Source organism: Seriola lalandi, unplaced genomic scaffold (assembly GCF_002814215.2).
Source record: "Seriola lalandi dorsalis isolate HSWRI2012SDOR001 ecotype SW California unplaced genomic scaffold, Sedor1 jcf7180002054449, whole genome shotgun sequence".
In the NCBI taxonomy this organism is placed as follows: Eukaryota; Metazoa; Chordata; class Actinopteri; order Carangiformes; family Carangidae; genus Seriola; species Seriola lalandi.
Genome location: NW_019525002.1, coordinates 265,404 through 287,464, shown reverse-complemented (window position 1 = coordinate 287,464; position 22,061 = coordinate 265,404). Strand labels below are relative to the sequence as shown.

The 22,061-nt window shown below is 39.3% G+C and overlaps 2 protein-coding genes across 2 annotated transcripts; one reads left to right on the top strand and one right to left on the bottom strand.

The window, feature by feature from the left end:
- Positions 1-850: 850 nt before the first annotated feature.
- Positions 851-8,641, bottom strand: LOC111658531 (protein mono-ADP-ribosyltransferase PARP6-like). The gene is made up of 22 exons (XM_087175331.1): positions 8,570-8,641; positions 7,524-7,601; positions 7,057-7,151; positions 6,905-6,965; positions 5,288-5,378; positions 5,134-5,200; positions 4,849-4,998; positions 4,614-4,755; positions 4,302-4,433; positions 3,259-3,354; positions 3,049-3,141; positions 2,834-2,959; positions 2,664-2,729; positions 2,496-2,563; positions 2,341-2,389; positions 2,072-2,184; positions 1,884-1,956; positions 1,681-1,750; positions 1,516-1,595; positions 1,341-1,404; positions 1,143-1,227; positions 851-1,011 (listed from the first exon to the last, which is right to left on the bottom strand). The coding sequence occupies exons 1-22, from the start codon at positions 8,639-8,641 to the stop codon at positions 915-917; spliced, it is 1,968 nt and encodes a 655-aa protein (XP_087031457.1). The 3' UTR covers positions 851-914.
- A 4,181-nt stretch (positions 8,642-12,822) lies between these two features.
- Positions 12,823-20,226, top strand: LOC111658540 (pyruvate kinase PKM-like). Its single transcript, XM_023411114.2, has 11 exons — positions 12,823-12,922; positions 14,311-14,489; positions 14,613-14,704; positions 16,022-16,153; positions 16,280-16,466; positions 16,572-16,842; positions 16,936-17,086; positions 17,180-17,332; positions 18,324-18,490; positions 19,357-19,538; positions 19,669-20,226. The coding sequence occupies exons 2-11, from the start codon at positions 14,339-14,341 to the stop codon at positions 19,773-19,775; spliced, it is 1,593 nt and encodes a 530-aa protein (XP_023266882.1). The 5' UTR covers positions 12,823-12,922; positions 14,311-14,338; the 3' UTR covers positions 19,776-20,226.
- Positions 20,227-22,061: the final 1,835 nt, after the last annotated feature.

The following is a 22,061-nucleotide window of genomic DNA, read 5'->3' as shown; positions in this document are numbered from 1 at the left end:
ATCAGAACATCCCTCCAGAGTACACTGTTATATTGACAACACGACTAAGCAATTTGACTGTCTTATCCGTACACAATAACACAAGGACTTTTCATCTGATGGCAGTGACATGTTCATTGACACAGATATTTACTTTTGAGAGATGAACTAAGGATTTTGAGCAAGAGACTTTTGCAGGTAATCCATGGTGTTTTGCTATTTGTACGAATAGTTTTAAGAAATTCACTTACTGTTTTGCAAATGTCGAGGATGATTCGAGAAATGTACCAAAGCGACTGAGAAAAACTGTAACTACGACTGTCGTAATGGGTTTTTTTTGGCTCTGTGTTATTGATGAAAAAACCCACATAGGGATTTGTTATTGGTCACACTTCCATCTTGTGGTACAAACCATGTATTACACAAATAACGAAACATATCGGACCTGGTCAATCTGCATTAACAAGTAGAAGAAAAACATTTGATCTGTTAAAACAAAATGAGCAAATGTTGTAAACTTTTATTTAAAAAATTTGTGGTTATAAAAATTGTACAAAATATGTGCTTACAGTACAGACGTATGACACTTGTGGTACACAGATTTGAATTATATCAATCTGTAAATTAAGATATAAGGCAAAAAGGCTTTACAGGTACATGATTCTAAAAACCAGTTTCTTCCATCTAATACAATTACAGATGATAAAAGAATTACGAGGCGCCTTATTCAGTTTGTGAAGTATTTTCCTTCATTTGAATTAGTGTTCTTTTAATTCAAACAAAAGCTGGTAAATGTAATATCAGGCAGCTCGTTGTTCACTTGTCAAACCCATAAAAACAAACATGATAAGTTTAGCCACAAACAAAATAAAACAACTCTCACTCTCTACACTCCAATCATAAAGAAATGTGTGCATGTATATGTATTTGTTTTCTCAGCACCGCTTTGAAGCAATTACTTGTAAAATTTCCATGTGGATCCTGGCTTCCTGAGTGTTGATGTGGACATCTCCCACCTGACCATTTTCATACCTGAGAAAGAAAGTGGAGTGTTTTAAAAAAAAAAATAATAATAATAATAATAATAAAAAAAATAATCAATCTGACTCAGCAGTCACAGTCACAGTCACAGTCACGTCTCTGCTGCTTTACATTTTACTCACACAAAGAGGAAACGTGTGCACACATGGTCGGAGGTCGGACACACCCAAATGTTCCCATGTTTTTGAAGGTCTTTTGAAGTTATGACTGTTAAGACATACAGACACCATTTAAAAAAACAAAATAAAACAATGTCACAAAATCACACCTAATATGATCAAATCAAGGCTCTTTGCTACACTATTTTATCTCATATTTACCCTCGCAGAGCGCAATGCAGTTCAGGTTCTTGCTCTGCAGAAACCTCGCCTGCCCTGGCTGTTCCTAAAACAAGGGGAGAATACAGGATGAGATACAAAAAAGAAAAAAATTAAGAGGATTCCTTGTACAAAGTGCATTTAGGCAGAGCCTGACTAGATGTGAATGATAATCTACCTGTTTGATTTTATTTATCCGGTTGTATTTCTTTATGAGGTCTTCCTTGGTGGTTATTTGGTGTTGACCTTTACCCATCTCTGAACAAAGACAAAGGATATGTTTCAGAAACATATAGTCTTATATTTATACTGTTAGGACCAACATTAAAGTGTGAGTTTTTACCAGAATATCCAAAAGATATGCTTGAGATAGGACTCAAATAGATGCCTCTCCCATATGCAGCTCCATGAAGCTTGAATAAAAGATGTAAAAAAGAATTTCAGCTTGGTGTCAAATAAGTTTCAAATGTCCAAATGTACACATAACATCTTTGTGGGTTTAAATACACTGTAAAATTAATAGACTTTGGTATTTTCATGCTTTACCTGTAATTTTGTGTATGAGGCATTAACCAGCCCGTTTCTTAAAATAGAGTGCCAGTTTTCAATGTGGGACCCACTGAAAGCCAAGAGAGATGAGAGATGAGCATATGAAGCAGCAGGACTCCTATAATCTGTATATCAGTGTTGATATGAAGATGATCTATGAGAGCCACAGCTTTGATTTTACTCACTGGAAAGCAAAGGTGCTGCCATAAAGTTTTCTGGCTGTTTGGAAACGAGCCTCTTTAGTTGGAGGGCTGCTGATCAACAGGAACTGATGGGGTGTGTGCATGAACTTCAGGTGCTATTGAGAGAGCAACAACAGAGTAGAATTTATACAAAGTATAAAACACAGTATATGTTTTGATATTTGGCTACTAATTATTAACTACTACTGCTGTCAAACTTGCAGCTACTGTGCTAAGACATCAGCCTCTAACAGTAAACTGCTCTATCGTACCCTGTTCAGTGGAAGCTTGACAATGTGTGATCTGTTGCTTGCTAAAATCCTGTTGTCAAACATACAAACACACATCTGGATATGAATCTAAGAAACATTATCACATGTTCAATAGATTGAAAGAGTGACATGCTGGTTTAGACTGTGTCGCTCACCACTGTAGTAAGGGATAGGCCAGAGGATCTATTTTATCCATCTGCTTCTTGATTTCACAATGTGGACCCTGGTAATGAATTGACGTCAGTGAAACATTCAACAGCTTTCAGATTACTCTCTGAAATGGAGGATCAGATGTCACAAGATTTCATTTTAGGATCAGTCACCTGTGCCATCCTCCTTATTAACAAGACATTGTCCAGTGCTTTTTGCAGCCTGTCGTAGCTCTTTCTCTGCCAAGAAAAATAATACAAATGTTTCCGAATTTAAAGAATGACACACTAAATAGTCCAACTCAAATCAAGCCAGTCATAAGTTAGATTGGTTCAGCTCATACCTTAGGACTAAAGGCCAGGGCTTTGGGGTTGTATGGATCAACAACAGAAGGGTACGGGTCAAATATGATGCTCTTGCGTGACGACTGAAGAGCAGCTCTGCACATAGCGACCAACAGGTCAACCACCTACAAGAAAAGAGATGATTAGAGCACATAAATCTTACATTATGGTCACTCATACTTTATATTAAAGTGTGCATGCGTTTGTTACAAACCTCTGCACCAGTTGCAACATCCTCTGTGGCTCCAGACATAACCCCCAGCGTATAAAAGGAAAACACACATAGCTCCCTTGTGCAAACTGCAGGCTGCAAACACAAAACAGAACAGTGACGAGGTTGCCTACTAGCAGTCAGCTGCATTTTAAGTTTTGCCTCAGTAGATCAGCCATTAAACAACCAGCTAATTTCTTTGTTGCAGTGTACCTTTAACATGGGGCCGTTCTGAAACACATGTTGCTCATCACAGACCACACAGTATTCATTCAGCGTGGGCATCCTCTGCTCAGCATACCTCATTATCTGTGAGCAAGAATGAAAAGCAAAGGATGATGAATAAGGAAAACATAAACTCTGGTTAGTCTCCGTTGACTTAAATGAATGTACTGTATTTATCCTGGGCCCAGGAAACAGACTCCTCATGTGATAAACATCATAGAATCTAATTAACCATTCCTCGCCCCCAACGGCCGATTATACCAAACAGCAATGAGGACAAGGTCGCAGTCAGTCTCTTCTCTGACTAACAAGTTCCACCAAGCACAGTTTACAATAAGCATATCTCAAACACTGACACATCAGGATCCTCATGCCTGTGCAGCTTGGTGTCAAAGGTTACAACAACCCTTATGCATTATTATAAGAGCTGTTGATTGAACAGTGATTCAGTAATTATTCATATACATCTCAATAAATCCACCACAAATGACAAAGATTGCTTGTATTCTCACTCTCTGCCTTATATAAACTAGAATTAAAATTCCATATTATTATTAATCCTAAAGCAAAACAAAATTATAATTCATTATATCATCATTAAATCATTACTCCTTCATTGTGATCTCATCTCAGAAATTTAGGTTTCTGAATGGTTCAGTTGAGATCAATTGTGAAATAATACCAATGTTATATTGTGGAACCTATTCTGATATCATAAAGACATACCATGTGTTTCTATTCACTATTAGATTCCCCTGTAAAATTCAAAACAATGCAATAAAACAGCTTTGCCAAATATTCTGGTTGTGCTGGACTATTAGTACTATTATTAGTATTAGTATTATTATTATATGGACTATTATACTCTAATATTCTGTACAACACCACTGCAAAGTACAACCTCAGTAGTGAACACATACTGTAGTTAAATTAAACCCTCTCTTTACAGACCCACCTCGACCTTTACAAACAGTATTATGTTTCTAATAATAACAGGATTTATAATTCATCATATTAGGACAAGGCTTTACCTGTACTAAGAAGCCATGCTGCAGAGTAGGGGTGGTCTTACAGTGCCTGATGGCCTGGGAGGAGAAAAGCAGCTCTATCAGCTGTTTGGTATTGAGCTGCGCTGATGATTTGACTGCTGACATCGCCACCCTCTGCGGAAGAAGGTGCACAAACACTTTTATTAAACACCATGAGCGCGTAAGAGGGAATAGGAGAGTTAATAAGCTGGGAGGACCGTTGCAAACACAGTAGCAGTGGCCAAATATTACAGTGAATCTCAAAGAAATGTGGTTTTGAATTACAGTATTTTCAGCTGAGGAGGAAGTCTGCACCTTTCCACTGGGTGTGTAGGTGAAGAGCTCTCCTGGGGGATTCTTGAAGGTGTAGGAGGTTGTATGATTTGTGAAACGGCTCAGTTTCATTGCTGGTAAAAGTATCCTTCCTCGCATAGTTGGTTCCTTGAGATCATTTGACCTGTTCAGAGTAAAAGGAGAATAAGAAGTGAGCAGATGTTCAAGAACAGAAATGAAACAATGATGGATATACAATAAAGGAATCATCACATACTTTGACAGTGGTAACCAGATGCTGAATCTCGCACGAACTTTCTTGATGGTTCCACTTGGCTTGAACCAGTTGTGTCTGCTCTTCTGTTCTACTACCACGCTCTCGTTTGTCAGGTGCTTCCACTCCCGAGATATGAAGACTGTGAGAATACTGGGGAACAGCAAGAGTTGGTAGAGCTGCTCTTTATGCAATCAGGTGGACAATAAATAAATGGGGGCTAAAAACCTACAAAATTGCAGTGAGTAATCTCATCACTGCCATAAAAATTATGATGCAAACACTCACTTCTGCAGTTGTTTCCGAAGGCTGAAATGATCCATGTTGGATGTCTGAAAGACTTCAACTGAAGGTGCTGCAGTGAAAGGAAACATGATTCAATCAGCCATCACACTGACTTACAGTACTACAGTTGTTTCGGAGCAGTGTCGCTGATGCGCACCAGGTCCATCCAGATACTGAGAGTGAGAAAAGTGCAGACGGATGACGATGGGCTCCGATGGATTAATCCTCCAGGCTTTGGCCACCTCCTCCTGTGGACACACACAAACAGTGTCATCATATTAAACAGGACCACATGTTTTAACAGCAATTGTGTCAATAAAGTAAATATATGGACAGTTGTGGTCAAAAGTTTACAACTCTCCATATTCTGTGACAGAATAACACAAAACAAATAAGTTTGGCTTCCTTTATATATTTGGTGTGTGTCTTCTGAAAATGACAAATTTGAGGGGTCATTAATACTCAGGACAGCAACCTTCAATACCATGTATTATAAATATTGGAGACATAGGAATTTATAAAATGTCATAAACTTATGAAACAGTCAGTTGACTATAATTTAGTACAATTGGTAAGTTTTGTGCCCATATAATTAGGGTTTGTTTGACTGCATGTATGCTAGCAAGTATGTTTGGAGGAGGAAATGCATTTAAGAACACTGGGCCTACTGTCAAGTATGATGATGGCAGTATCACGCTCCGCGGCTCTGGAACTGATGCATTGCACAAAGCGGGCAGAATAATGAAGATTGGAGCTATAAAGTCAAAGGTCCCATATTGCATAAAGTGAGATTTCCATCTCTTTTTTTTAAATTTTATGTAGGTCTAGTTCTGTATTCTCTAGTTCTATATTAATACTGTGGAAGTATCAAAGCACTCAGTCCATGGAGAAATGCACACAGTCTGTTATCAGAAACTGTGCCTTAAAAAAAGTCATTGGGACTTCCTTAACATTGTGATGTCACAACAAAGCAGTCACCGCCCTCAGCCGTGCCCCAAACCTGGCCTATCCGGACCCAACATCCAGCCTTGCAGGATTTCTTCAAGTGTCTAGCTGCTATATTTATATTCGATCACTCAGAAAACAGTCAACCAATCAGAAGAGAGGCTCAGAGTCTCCTCTCTTCTGATTGACTCACGACCTGTTGTTACTAGAGCTCCAGAGAGAAACCTGAGAGAGGAGATGCAAAACTACATAGAGATTGTTTTTAGTACTTAAAACCACAAATATATCTTTTTATGGATATCAAAAGTTCAAATAAAAAACAGTAAAAGTATAAAATAAGGGACCTTAAACCTTGGAAGCAAACTTGGTGTTCAAACACAACAATGACCCTAAAAACACACCAGAAATGGCGCTGGGAGGGTAAAATCAACCTATAATCAAGCTTTTGCAATGGTCTTCCCAAAGTCTTGACCACAACGACATTAAAAATATGTGGACTGTCCTGAAAAGATGAATCCATGCAAGAAAACCAACTAATTTGGTTGAATTCAACCGAGAAGAGAAGTCAAAGATCCAAACAGACTTCTGCCAGAAGCAGGTTGATGAGCTGCAGCTGATAGAGGTGAAAACATGGAGGGGACATGCAACCAAATCCTAACTGTGCTGTATTTATATTTTTGATGTTCGAGCTTTTGTCTATTATATTTTCAGAAGATGCACAATTAGTTTGTAAAATAAACCAAATTTTTGAGAATTTTTCCCTTACAAGTAGCCTATATGTAAACTTTTGACTGCAACTGTTGGAACAGGTCTGTAAATTTAAACTTACATCCAAAAAGTTGGCACTAATGGTCAAGTCAACATCCCCATCGTCTATTGATCTATACTCCCTAGCAGAAGAGAAGGACAAAGTTTTACAATGCAGAAAAGCAGCAGGGATCCCTTCATTTTCAGGCCATGGATAGGAAAAGATGTTCAGACCTGACAGAGACTGCAGAGTCTGAATACAAATTCCTGACCGCCTCAATGTCTCTCTCCAGCTGGGGGTGGCGATACAGGTCAGTGGCACAGCTCTCCTGCGGAGACAAACACTAACACACTTACCTTATGGTCCAAACAGCTCAGCACCACAGGGGGCTGAAGGATTAAACCACTAACACAGAGTTCTTCAACAATAGCTGAGAAGAAGACTGTTAGGTTTCTTAAGATATAAAATGTGGGTAACGCTATCATTTATAGCATTCATAAGCAAAATTTACTCCACAATATGCAAACCAAAAGGAGCCATTTTCATTCCAACAACAACATAACATCTGATAAATTGGGCTTTTTAATCATAACTTTTTTCTCAATTCTCAATTTTCTCAAGCTAATTATCTTTCATAACAATTGGAATTCTGCTACGATAATATTCATTGCACTACGAGGATGCGTGAAATGATGCTTACATGTATTCCACACGGGATCTCCTCTGTGTCACTGTCCTCGTCACTTTGGCTGTCTGTCCAGTGTTGGCACTCAGTCTCCTGTGTAGTTAATGGGAAAAGCTGTCAGTCAAAAGATCCTCTTATTTACACGGCTCATTAGTTCCTTCTGTCAACCCAAACAACGTCAACTAACCAGCTACCGAGACTGCCTCTCATTTCTACACATTTGCAGGTGGTTTACAGGATATAACACTACATCTACTGCAGGATATGTGACACGTTCAATCTCCTTGGTGTGTCACATTTTATTGATTGATTGTTTTCATTATCAGTCAATCGAAAGATTATGTTTCTGATTAATCAATTAATTGTTTGGTTGATAAAAGGACAAAAAATGGTGAAAAATGGGCATCAAAGTTGCCCAGAACCCAACATGACATATCAAGTTGTTTTGTCTAGAACGCAAAGATGTTTTCATTTCATACAAGACAAAGCAAATCAACAAATATTCACATTCACAGAAAGAATTGAAGCTAATCTTTGCTTAAAATATCAAACTGACCAGATTTGTTGCTATTGTCTACTGGCTGTCCGTGTAAACAGCTTACTGCCCTAAAAACATGTCCAGACTGTGTGACATGAGAAGACACCATATGAAAAAGATGGGGAAACTGAGGACATTGTAGACTCACCATGCTTTCAGTACTTTCAGACAGTCTGTTCACCTCACTGTGACCGACACAATTAAAAAGAAAAACTAGTTCAGCTACCTCTTCAATAGACACAAGAACATACTGGTAGTGAGGTGTTGCTGACGTACAAGGCACAAAATTAAGTTCTTACCTTTCCTCAATGAGAAAAACTCCACATACTCCATCGAGTATGAAAATTTCCTAAAGGTCCGTATGTGACCCTGAAACAACCAAAACAAATGAATATTTCTGTTTGATAGCTCGGCTTGCTGTCTGTGTTTGGCTGTCCTCTCCCCCTCTGGTTTTGAACAGCAGGAAGTCCCACATGTTCAGTCTCAGACTTCATGAGTCACATGATTGGCTGCAGATACTGACAGCCCAATCAGCTGAACCTGGTCCAGACAGAGAAGAGGCGGAGGATGAGGCCTGCAGCTCCAGGGCTATCATAGCACACTGTCCATGTTTGTCTGATGCCAAACCCACCAGTGCTTTTATACTGTAGTATATCACTTAGTATAAAGGGGGAGGGGGGACCCCAAAGAAACCATGCTATCCTCAGGTTCAGTTTTCAGTTTTAAGCTGTGATGGGAACAAAGATCCCTGGAGGCAGATTTGAAGCATGGTGATTTGGATGATGTTTGACATTTATTAGTCTTCCTGTCTGTCTGCTGTGCTGCAGTCTGACCTTAATCGGCAGTTACCCTTGTTAGCAGTTGCCTGCTGCTCTGCAGTCTGGCCAGATTAGACATTCTAGGACTGCATACATCTGTGCAAGTCTTCTCTCAACAAGTTCTTTTCTCAGACTAATCCACTTAGACGCGAGTGGGTGGGCACAATATTGTGAATCCCTGTACCTTACACTGTATACTGTAATTGTCATGGATGTCTATGAACAACTAAGAATATAATGCAATCAAATACAAAGCAAATGGAGTTTCTGCTGAGGTGAGTCAACCGGTCTCAGACACACTATCAGCAGAACATTATGAGCTTCACAAATGTAGTATCTGTTGCAGGGCTATTGAATTATATTGTAGTTTTTGTGTTGTTGTACCCACCCTCTTCTCATTTTATACACCCACTGTTAAATCATAACTTTCAGGCTTTATCTGCCAGGCCAGCAAGATAAATGAACAACAGGTTCATGAAGCAACCAACTCTGAACAATATCTACTGCAGCAGCAGTGGAGAACAAACATTCATCCTTGAGAAACTGCAATAAATATGTGTGTTAGTCCTTCATTTATCCTCACCAGGGAGTGTCATTGAGATCAAGATCAAAAGAGACATGTACAAGAAAACACAAGCAGTTCTTTTTGATTTAATACGTACTTTTGTGTCATGGTCCAGTGTCACATAGCTCAGCATTTATAGCATTTTGTTTGCTATGCCCGTCCTTAGATGGGGCTTCATGCAACAAAACACACCACAAAAAACTGCTGTGAAATACCATATCAAAACGAGAACTAACAATTCAGTCACACTATTCATATAAACGAATACATTTGTTTAACATTAAAGAAAACACTTACATGGAATGAGAGGTTTAAAATTTAAAGTTTTCAAAGTAAAACATTAATCACGCCTTGCCAGAGAATTTAGAAAGAAGAATATAAGATAAAATTTCACACACACTACTTGACAACAGTTCCTTTATATTTAAGAGATGATGAGACAGTTGTCAAGGAGCGTTAACTGCCGCAGGGTGTCACTGGCTCAAGACAATTCGACCAGTCAGCCACAAGAGAGAGCTGTTGTTGAGCTAGAGAGAGAGAGACAGACAGAGACAGAGAAACAGAGAGAGGGAGAGAGAGACAGAGACAGAGAGAGAGAGAGAGAGAGAGAGAGAGAGAGAGTCCCAGTTCATACTGATGTACAGATCTATACTAACTATATTGGCTAATTGTCTATTGGCTTTGCAGTTGATATACAAAAATCAAGCTTTGAAATGTCACTAATAATTAAAATTAAATGTGTTCAACAATGCACTATGTGAGATCAGACAATTCATACACGATGATGTCAAAGCAACAGCTACTTACATGCTCCTGTGAACATCTCATAATCTAACCAACATTAAATCCCATATTTTTAACCACAAAAAAGAAAAATATGTCTACACTCAAGCAAACACTTATTAATGAGAGGCAGATGGGCAGTCCCAGAAATATAGTTTTCAACCAACATGGACAAGAAAGAAAAACTAATGGATAAACATCTGTGGTACACGACAATGAAAATATATCAGTCATAAGTCATTATGGTTTAAAAATAGACATTGCTTTAACAAAATGTTCCACAAGTCGTCACAGGAAATGAGACAGGTCAAATTCCTCATTTAAATTAACAGGAGACAGGAGAATGTAATTTTGACAATAATAATGTATTGTTTTAATTTCAGGCTTTAACTGCAGGGATTTCTCTGCTGTTGTTAGGTTGTTAATCATTCATTCTTAGGCCACATGGATAGGAGGTGGGTGAAAGTCAGTTTAGAGTCAGATTTCATTCTTGAAGGATCACAGCATCCACACCTCCCAAGAAAATTTAGGAGTCATAAATGACACTGTATGTACTATATGTTTACCTCGTTAAACAGCTGTGCAGGGCATTAAACATTTACGTGCCTTATTCCTCTCTGTGTACAAATTAAGTTTTTTTTTAAAAAGAAAGAAGTAAACCTGTCAGTAGATAAAATGATTGTGTTACTGAGCAGAGTGGAACACAATTAGACTGTATTGAGGAGTGTGGACACACATGTTGAGGATGGCACTGTGGACTCTAGTTTCACAGTGTGGTACAACATGTTCCTAATGTGCTTCACATGAAGCCACATGAAGCCCATGGCTCAACTACACACACACACACACACACACACACACACACACATATATTATAAATATATGTGTATATATATTATATATATACACTGTTGCCAATAAAGTTGGAATAATTTTGTTTTCAGACACAATCCTCTATTTATTCCTATTTAAAAGCATCAGTAATCACTTTTGATCAGGTGCAATGATTACATTATGTGTCCCAATTGCCCAGGTGAAATGAAATAAATCACATTGTCACAATCATTTCATGGAAAGAGGTAAAAAATATTTTATTCCAACTTTATGAGCAACAGTGTATATATATTATACCATAATATAATTAATATGGCAGAATGATAATCAGATATAGGGAGGTGTATCTACTATGTTCTATTTTTTGGTAAAAGTGTGTTATTTGTTATTATACCTGACTAAGATTAATGCATGTATTTGTGCATCTGTATAATATGTAAACAGGCTGATACTAAGTTTGGATCTCTGTCAGCCTCTCGTGTCGCTTTTCACTCTTCAGATGTCATTTGCTCCACTGCATGTCATTCACCTTTCTTCTCATTTTGAAACTCCATCAGTGTATATGAAGCTCTTCAGTGATTTGGACGTTTGGATTGTCATTCTGTATGATATCATGTCACAAGAACGCAGACACCCGTCCACCCCAGCTGAGCTCATAAAGCAACCTAGAGTTGTGGTACGACATGAAGGCTAACAGAAAAAATGTGTTGTATCAAAGATAAAGTGACCAAATTAAATGTGTGTATTTCTGTCTTCAATGTTCTCATAGTGAAAAATATCAAACTGGTTAAACTTTCTAAGTATATACATATTCAAAAGCCTCTAACAGATTAAGAGATAGTGTTTAGAGTTAAAGGAAAGATTAGGACAGTAAGTTAGGTTAATAACTGTGTTAAATCATGGTCAGAGGAAAAGTTGGGGTCAAGGGTCAGAGGTCAGGAGAGGAAGGACAAGTAATTCATGTAATATGAGTATTGCGATTTTGCCTGTTGTCAGAAGAGTTGTCAAGGTAAAAACACATAAAACCATAAAATATCTAACAGGCTATTGCAATATGCCAAAGACGTCAACCCTTGGTCTGAAAAGAATAAAGTAAAGAAAAGGAGAATAAAAAACACAATGATGATAATAATAGTCATAAAAGAACATAAGATAAAGCAGAAAGGGTAAGGGAAAAATAATCTGTATTTTTTAGAAATTCAAATTAGCCTACAGTCAAAATGTCATAATAGTTTTCTTTAGATTACTGTAATAAGGATCTATTTTTCCTTTATATTTATTAATGTCATTAGATATGAACTAAACAGCATCAAGTGCCTGGGAGATCACCTGTTTATTTGTCAGCAGGAATATGCAAAAAGTACAGAACCGATTTACACTGAAAGTGGAAGAAGAGTGGGAGAAGAACCCATTAAATTTTGGTGCTGATCCGGATCATTGGCAACGATTTAGAATTTTTCTCTCTGAAGTTTGGTGTGTTTGACATTTCCCTTGGATGCCCTTCTGGTGCCTCGGCTCGTATTCGATGACCCAGGATCATGTTTAAGTACTAGCGGAGAGTTTTGTGAATGGTCAGACCAACAACACTTGTACCTGCACTGTATCCTCCCTCAATATTCGACCAACTTCAGTGCTTTTATCTAAAAATCCATATTGAGGTTGACATTTACCTTAGATAATTACTTCTATGTAAAAATGGTAGGCTATATTTAACTCGCTGTACAAATCTGGCATATTGCCTTAACTGTCACGCCCTATATCCTGTGTCACCGGGTGTTGGTCACACAGGAAAGTAGTCCCGGCAAGTGAGGGGAATAAATACTGTCGCTCCAGCAGAACCAGTGGCGCTTTGGTCTCTGCAAAGTTCACCCAGTAGGTGAGTAACAGAAAGTAGCCTCAACTATGTGACAAAGGAGATTTGGGATTAGTTTTTAACTGGACGTGTTAATGTTGAAATCAGTTTTTTACTTTGTCATTTCAAACTTTTTTGTCTGAATTCAGTTATACCCTATCCCATACAGATACTGTATTTATAGTGATTTATTAATTTTATTCAGTTTGCACAAATGCAAATGTTTATAGATAGCTCAAATATTTTCAAATATACTGTCTCTACTCTGTGATTTTGATCTGAGGGTCATGCACACTGGTTTGGAATAAAGTTAGATTACCCGCTTTGGGAAAAATAAAGTTTGAACTTTTATATAATAATAAAGTGGGTAATTGACTAGGCATTGTCCACTGAAACTGCATGCTTCAAGAAACTTTTCCTTTTCAATGAAATAAATGTTTGACCTGTTACTTTACTTTTTAGCAATTAGCTGTGACATTAATAAAAACTGAGATTTTCTAAACTGCATTATTCATAACCACATGTAAGATAGTCTGTCTGTACATTGTAATATATATATATATGTATATATATTGTATATATATCTATATCCCTTTTATTATTTAATCATGATGTATTTTATTATTTTTCTAATATGTTTTTTTCGGGTGATATGTTTTGACAGTCCATAAATACTCTCAGCTGGCCATGTTATTTTAGGTGAATGCTGAAAGCTGGAATGGTGTCCAAGCTCACACACCCACACACACCCACAAACTGTGTTTCCGTGCATTGACATGACAACAGACTTGTCATGCATGTTAATAACTCTAATGCGCATTGTTTGAATTCTAAACAAGCATTTCACTGCTGGCAGCATAAATAATGCTTTTCCCTTTCCTCCTGGAGTCCTGGAGTTATTCTTTTTGTGTGTGTGAATCCTCTTTAGCCTCTGTCAGAAGTGACCAGCTCCTCTTCTTCAGCTGCACATAAACTCCTGCTGGAATGTGGGAGAGTGCAGTCAGGCTCACACACACTGTTGTTGTTGCTTTTTGCACAGGCTGTCCGGCCACAGCCCACACAGCGACTTTTCCCTGGTTGACTTGAAATTGATCCACGGAGAGGTCACAGCTTATCATAAATGTTTACTTTTCCACTGAGTTAATTACTAGATTCTAATTTTATCTTCCCTCATGGCATCTGATTTATATTCCATACCATTTTTTGCGATCGTTTGTTGCTCATATGCAGCTTCTATTACAACTTCTTGGTTTAAAGTGAAGCCACTGTGTCAACATTTAGATGAAAAGTCAGAGTATTCACCGGGACTGTTTTCTGTCTGTCATCTTCTGTAAAACTTATCAGAAATGTCACAGGTAGAGGTGTGAGGTCCTAATCAATCACCTCTCTTGTTTCCCTCTCTCTCTCCCCAGGACTTTTCCTGCGGACACGGATCCAATCATGTCGAAGTCAAAGGATACAGGCTCTTCCATCATGCACAGCCAGCAGATGCATGCTGCCATGGCAGACAACCACATTGAGCACCTGTGTCTGCTGGACATTGACTCTGCACCTGCTGTGTCTCGCAACACTGGCATCATCTGCACAATCGGTCAGACACTTTTACAAAAATCCCACTGATTTATTTCTCAGTACACAAATCATCCAATGATTAGCTTGATGTGTCGAGGTTTGAAACATCCATATTTCCATTCATTCACCTGTTTTGATGCAGGACCTGCCACCCGATCTGTGGAGAAGAGCAAGGAAATGATCAAGGCTGGGATGAACATTGCAAGAATGAACTTCTCTCATGGCACACATGAAGTGAGTGAAGTTTCTTTTCCTTAAACTTTCTTAGGCTTTTGCACTTCTGATTGTTACAGCGGGTGATTTAACACCAGATATCAGACGCAGAACACCTGCTATGACATCACTGATTTGGACATGTCCAATAGTGCAACATGCTTGGGAGTTTGAACCCAGGCAGAGCACCGCAGCAGCAGTATCTTTGCCCTCTATGAGTGAGTCAGTATGGATTTACCCTTTACAGCTGCAGCAGCGTGACATTACTCTTGTGGCCTGGTAACTGTCTGCGGCTGTAATATGATCTATGAGCTTGTACTTGCCCCTTCAGAGCTGGCTCTAAGTTGTAGCTTGTGATTTGGCGAGCCAACTGTATCACAGCCAAGTCTTTGGCCGACCTTATACTACTGACCCCTCGCCTTTAAAAGTCATGCCTCTTTACCTTTTTCACTGTCACCTGAGTGGACAGGCAATCAGATCCATCATTAGCTGTAGTGTGAACACCCATGGTTGATATTTGTATCTCTAAAGGTTAGACACAGTGATTTTTTATCCAGTGTAATTCAACCCTCACAGTGGATTTTGAATCGTCTGCACAGTGGTGTGATGGCTCAGCACTGCTGAGTAAAAAAAAAAAGAAAAAGATTTCTGCATTTTAGCTAGCTTTACAGCAACAGAAAATAATAACATTGATAATCATAACTCAAGAAAATCATAACAAAGTGGATATATGAGTTGGTATGTGCAAGGCAAAATAAATTTGACCTTATTGGCGTGTCAGTTGTCAGAACAGCTATAAATAGATCTTCTCTGAGAGTCAGGCTTGCAGCAACAGTACGAGCAGAAGGCATGTAGAGAGGCCACAGTGAGGCGTTCATTATTAACTGAAGACAGTAATGTTCAGGTTACACTAGTGTGCATATATTAAGATCCATGGCTGTGGACAGACAGTGTAACAGTTGAACATGTCTACCACTTTCAGCAGGACATTTGATTTAATTTGTCAAACATCCTGCTGTTGAGGCTACAGCTCAAGTATTTTGGAAAGCATTCATGTAATACCTGATAGTCTGTGTGCAGCTATTTATGTACAATGAAACGGAACAATGTCATGTCCTAAAAATGTGTTGCAGTTGTCGTTCAAGACTGACTAGATATAGTTATGTAACCGGTGCCGTGTCGCCTGTTTGTCTGCGTGACCAAGTTTTTTCCACCTGCTGTTCTATTTACTTTTTAAGAATTTGATATCTAAATGAAAACATTATAACGGCTTTGTAAAAATGAGCTATTACAATTCACCAGTGTAATAATTTTTCACTGTCACCCCGCATCATATAGTACCATGCTGAGACCATCAAGAACGTCCGTACAGCAACTGAGAGCTTCGGGGCAGGATCTATGGAATACAGACCAGTGGCCATCGCTCTTGACACTAAGGGACCAGAAATCAGGACTGGACTTATCAAGGGCGTGAGTTCTTGCCAAGTTACCAATCCTCAGAGGGAGACATTTTTTGGATTTAATGCAGAAAATATCTATGTAAACATTTTCTGCAAAGATGTGCAAACTTACACACTCTCTTCTCGGCTTGTGTAGAGTGGCACCGCTGAGGTTGAGCTGAAGAAGGGTGAAACCATCAAGCTCACTCTCGACGACCAGTTCATGGAGAAATGTGATGAGAAAGTTCTGTGGCTCGACTACAAGAACATCACCAAGGTTGTGCAGGTCGGAAGCCACATCTACGTTGATGATGGTCTGATTTCCCTGAAGGTCAAAGAAGTTGGTAGGCACACAAATAATCACCTATTTGTTCTATCTTTGTTTTTTTATAATTATTTTTTTCTACTGTAACTGTGGAAATTAAGCTTTACATTTTGTGTGTCCTAAGGTGGCAACCACCTGATGTGTGAGATTGAGAATGGCGGTATGCTGGGCAGCAAGAAGGGTGTCAACCTGCCCGGAGCTGCTGTTGATCTCCCCGCTGTCTCTGAGAAGGACATTCAGGACCTGCAGTTTGGCGTGGAGCAGGGTGTTGACATGGTCTTCGCCTCCTTCATCCGTAAGGCTGCTGATGTCAACGCCGTCAGGAAAGTGCTGGGCGAGAAGGGCAAGCACATCATGATCATCAGCAAGCTGGAGAACCACGAGGGTGTGCGCAGGTGGGTGGAGGAGCAGCGGTTAACGGTTTGAATCAGCACAGATCTGACTCTTCAGATAATTGTTTAAGAGTGTTCTGTCTTTTCATCTGATAGATTTGATGAGATCCTGGAGGCTAGTGATGGCATCATGGTTGCCCGTGGAGATCTGGGTATTGAAATCCCAACAGAGAAGGTCTTCCTCGCCCAGAAGATGATGACTGGCAGGTGCAACAGGATCGGCAAGCCCATCGTCTGTGCCACACAGGTCCGTGGCATCATGAAGTGCTCTGTTTTAAAAAGAAACGTGTCTCAAAGTGTGTGTACAGACATGCATGACCTGTAATGTTTTGTCCCACAGATGCTGGAGAGCATGACCAAGAAACCTCGCCCCACTCGCGCTGAGGCCAGTGATGTCGCCAACGCCGTGCTGGATGGCAATGACTGCATCATGCTGAGCGGTGAGACCGCCAAGGGAGACTACCCCCTGGAGGCTGTGCGCACACAGCACCTGGTAAGAGCACACCCTCTGATCCCACTCCCTAAGTGCTATATTATGTTGACTGTATGGGTGCATGACAAAGGAATCTTCAAACAGCAATGTTGGACTACACTAGTGTTTCAGCATGGTTTACACTGGTTAGCAGATTTAAAGTAAAAACCAGCAGCTATATTCACTCAGCTCTGTGAGCATGAGGAAGTCCTAACCTAACACTGTAGCATGTGGTGTGCTCTTGGGAAACTCTAACATCTGAGTTTATGAGAGTTGTTTGCCGAACAGCAATGTTTTAAATGACAGAAGCTAAGTTCACATGGTCAAGCAAAGCATCAGTGCTGGTAACTGAATAGCTTTTCTTTCTCAGGTCCTTATGTGCAAAGGCCCTCTGTTTCTGGAGCACTAAGCTGCCTGTTGCACCTAAAAGAGAAAAGAAAAATTATTTCTGAAGAAGAATTTTGTTGTTGTATCAGTTTCATTTGGTCATGTATTGACCATAGGTAAAGAACACACTGACAAAATCCACTTTAGACTGTGAAATACTCGCAGAAGTATGAAAGACGGGAAAACTTCTATTGAAGATAGTGTTTGCTTTGTCATGTGAGTGCGAACACATCAGCTTGGGTTTCACTGACAGCTTGTTTAGTATTTGTTCAACTTGCTTTATATATCCCCCGTTGCACCCACCCCTCCCTCCATCCATCTGCTGCCAAACAACATGTCTTCTTGTCTCTTGCATTGTGCTTTAACTGTGTAATTGTATTGCTCAGTTAGCATGTGTCTGAGGATCTGCAGTGCACAGCAACAGTCCCTGGACATCATGGCCGCCGCTGTTGTTTAGCTTCATGTCTCAGTATGCTTTAAGGTATGAAGACCTCTGCACTAAAGATAACAGCCCTTTTTGTCCTTTTTAAATACAAACTAACTCCTGCTGTTACTAGCAGTGTGACTGCAGCCTGATACTATTGAAATCTTTCTTTTAAAACCTTTCTTGTTTTCCCATGTTCAGATTGCCCGTGAGGCTGAGGCAGCCATGTTCCACAGGCAGATGTTCGAGGAGCTGCGTCGCATCACTCATCTGACCCGTGACCCCGCAGAGTCCGTCGCTATCGGTGCAGTGGAGGCTTCCTTCAAGTGCTGCGCCAGCGCCATCATCGTTCTCACCAAGACTGGCAGGTGAGACTTCTAGAAGGAGAAGTCCACCTCCTGTAAAACTCCTCCGTAAAGCTCTGAGTCATAGTATCCTCCACGGCGCCCACTGTGAACAAAGAAGCTGGCGCATTTTAATATTTCTCCATCCCTCCGCCTCCGCTTCTTCAGTAACACAAGCCCACGGCTCGTATGAAGTGTGCCAGCTTTCACTGCACTCACAATCTGTGCTGTACTTGTGACCTTTTGAGATCTGAACCCTGACATTTTACAAGTTAATTTTAACTGCCTGTTCATTCCTCTCCGTTTGGGAGTTCATCCTCACAGCACATGATATAGAAGACTTACCACTGTCAGCTGGGTGGATTTCATAATGATAATGGCATAATCAAAGCCGTTCTAGTTATTATTTCTGCACTAACAATGGATCACATGGCTACTTATATGTGAAAGGTGTCTCTGGTGATGAACCTGGTGATGAGTTTTATCTCCTGACTCTGCAGTTCTCCTCAACTCTATGGAGCTTTATAGCATCTCTCAGCTCACTGTTTAGCACAGTCACCACTCTCATGGTGTTGTTTTGAGGCAGCAGCAGCAGGCAGCTGTGTTTGTTTCTAAGAACTCACTGCACAGCACAGCTAACAGACAAGTAGCAGCTAACACAGTGGAACAGAGCTTAAAGCAGAGTGAACATTCAGCAGGAGGATACAAACATGACTCCAAATGAATGAATGATGTTGCTCCATAACTCTGTAAATGGGCAATTGTTTGCTAGAAAGTTTGCCGTACAACTTGTTTCCATTGGCTCCCATTCAGACCAGTGTTGGTGTTGAAATTTTCAAGTATGAACAAAGTCCTACATCTTTGTTATAACTTGTATCTGTTGCTTGCAGGTCTGCTCACCTGCTGTCAAGGTACAGGCCCCGTGCCCCCATCATTGCCGTGACCCGCTGTGGCCAGACCGCCCGCCAGGCTCACCTATACCGCGGCGTCTACCCTGTGCTCTACACCAAGGCCGCCAACGACGTCTGGGCTGAGGACGTTGACCTGCGTGTGAACTTTGCCCTGGAAGTTGGTGAGTATTTTTGTGCTTTGTTGAAACTTTTAACAGCATGATGAAATTATTTGGAAGGAGTGAGAAGCCAGTAGGTATGAGAGCATTTTTGTTCATCTCCCTCAATGGCTCCTTTTCTCTCTGTCTCTAGGCAAGCACCACAAATTCTTCAAGTCTGGCGATGTGGCCCTTGTTGTGACCGGCTGGCGTCCAGGCTCCGGTTACACCAACACCATGAGAGTTGTGCTGGTGCCTTGAACTTCATCCAAGGACATTAGTAATCACTCCCCCTCCACTCCCCTTCTCCTATAACCTGCCTCCCATCCCTGTGTCGGACTTTCCTTGTCTGTTGGTTTTTGTAACCAGCACAAAGTCAAATCCAGGCCACACTTTCAAAGGACTTTTGATGGTGTCGTTCACAGAGTAACTCCATGATTCCTGTCATCAATATGTACAATTCATTGTCTAAATCCTGCTGCCAGAGACCGAACTCAAAACCTTTTAGTGGAAACTCCTCTGTACACTTATTGTGCTTACTGTCATTTCCTTAGTATTTGGTTCTTTTATTGTCCAGGTACCATGAACAGTTGCAGATGTGTGCTGCAGTTGTCTTCTCCAGCGTTTCATGCAGAACTGACAGTCGGTACAGTGTGTCATTGTGAGTTTATCTGGCATCCATCCATTAAATGGAATTCTTGGGTCAAATGTGTTTTTTGTCCTCTTGTCTTCACTGTCCAGTGGTGGAAGTAGCTGATTACATTTACTCAAGTTTGAGTTTATTTTTTTAGGTATTTGTACTTCACTTGAGTATTTCCCTTTTATGCTACGTTATACTTTTTACTTCATTACATTTATTTGACAGCTGTAGTGACTAATTTATTACATTTTTATATAAATCACATGATGATCTTATTAAACATAATACATTGATGTAAATTATGCTACCCAATAGTTATAATGTAGGTACTGAGCTCATCCATCACCTGCCACAGCATTAAAATGCTACTCACATGTCACTAATTTCAATACTTTAAGTATCTTTGGCTGATTGTACTTTTGAACATTTACTTGAGTATGATTTTGAATTCAGAGCTTTTACTTGTAATGGAGTATTTCTCCATGTTTGCTTTAGTAAAGGATCTGAATTCTTCTTCCACTACTACCACTGTCGCACTTAACTGTAACTGTAGTTCACTATGCATTAATATTCAATAATAATATAATATTTTAACCATCCAAATATTAAAGTTATATTGAACTAAAAGTGATACAAAGCTAGTATAACTAAGATAAATAGACAATATAAATAGAGATTTTTTAACCACCTTACTTCTGATTGCAATACATCCTAATACCAGGTGGTGTACAGACACACAATAAAGAAGTTAAACACTAACTGAAAAAGTGCTAAGGTACATAAAAAGGCAACTACACAAATAAGACATCATTCATTTGATATCCATGTGTCAGGGCTCAGGCAGTAGTATGAATCTTCCAACACTTAAGATCATTGACCAACACTAAGTTGAGTTTCTACAAAAACTGATTTTCACAAAGGTGGTACAGCTGTTGATACAAACAGCTGTACCACCTTTGTGAAAATCAGTTTTTGAAGCCAATGGATGCAAGACAAAGCCTCGTGTAGTAAACTATAAGCCCCATAGGAGACACCAATAGAGTTCAATATTAAATAATTCAATAAGACATTATGAAATAAGTCCTGTGAATAAATGCAGACAAATTGTAACCATGACAATGTGAAATAATCTAGTACATTTTTAAACTCAGCTCATTATTTACTTTCTTTTCACAATAAGAGAGTTTGGTTGCAGATTGTTCTCATGTCATTCAAGCAGTTTTTATTTAAAAAGATTTTTTTTCAGGTAACACTTTATTTAGATAGTCAGGTTATAAAGGTTATTAGTTGAGATTCAACCACTCAACTGTTTCACTAACCCTAACCATGAAATGGTTTACTAAGTGTTAGTTGAATATTTGTATATACATTGATGAGCATTTGAATGTTCAATAAATATTAATGAAATGCTACAAATACTGTCAACGCTGTAGGCAGACTATACAAATAAGGGTTATCCTTTTTTTCAAAATTCAGATTTTACTTTACAGTGACAGGATCCCCAATCTTTTATTTCAAAATACCACTTTCCATCACAGTAATTGCTTGTTAATGGAGTCAAACAGGACGGAGGATTTCTGTGATTGGCTGTTACTTTGGCGTGAACGAGCAGAGAGCCAATCACATTACTGCCTCGCCCTGCACATTTTGGAAAGGGGATATTTTGAAACACTAAAAACAACAAAAAATTAATTAATTAACTGTAACAGTAAATAGGAGCAAGAAAAAATAACATTTTGAGTTGTATAATGTAATAATGAGTTTTAAAAATGTATCGGATGATTTTACATTTTCATGGTTATATTAGATATTTTGCTAGTCATATCTTTATTTCTTATTAAATTATTTAATACTGAACACTGTGGGTCTCCATAAAAATCTGACGTCCAGAAAACTCAATTTTTAAT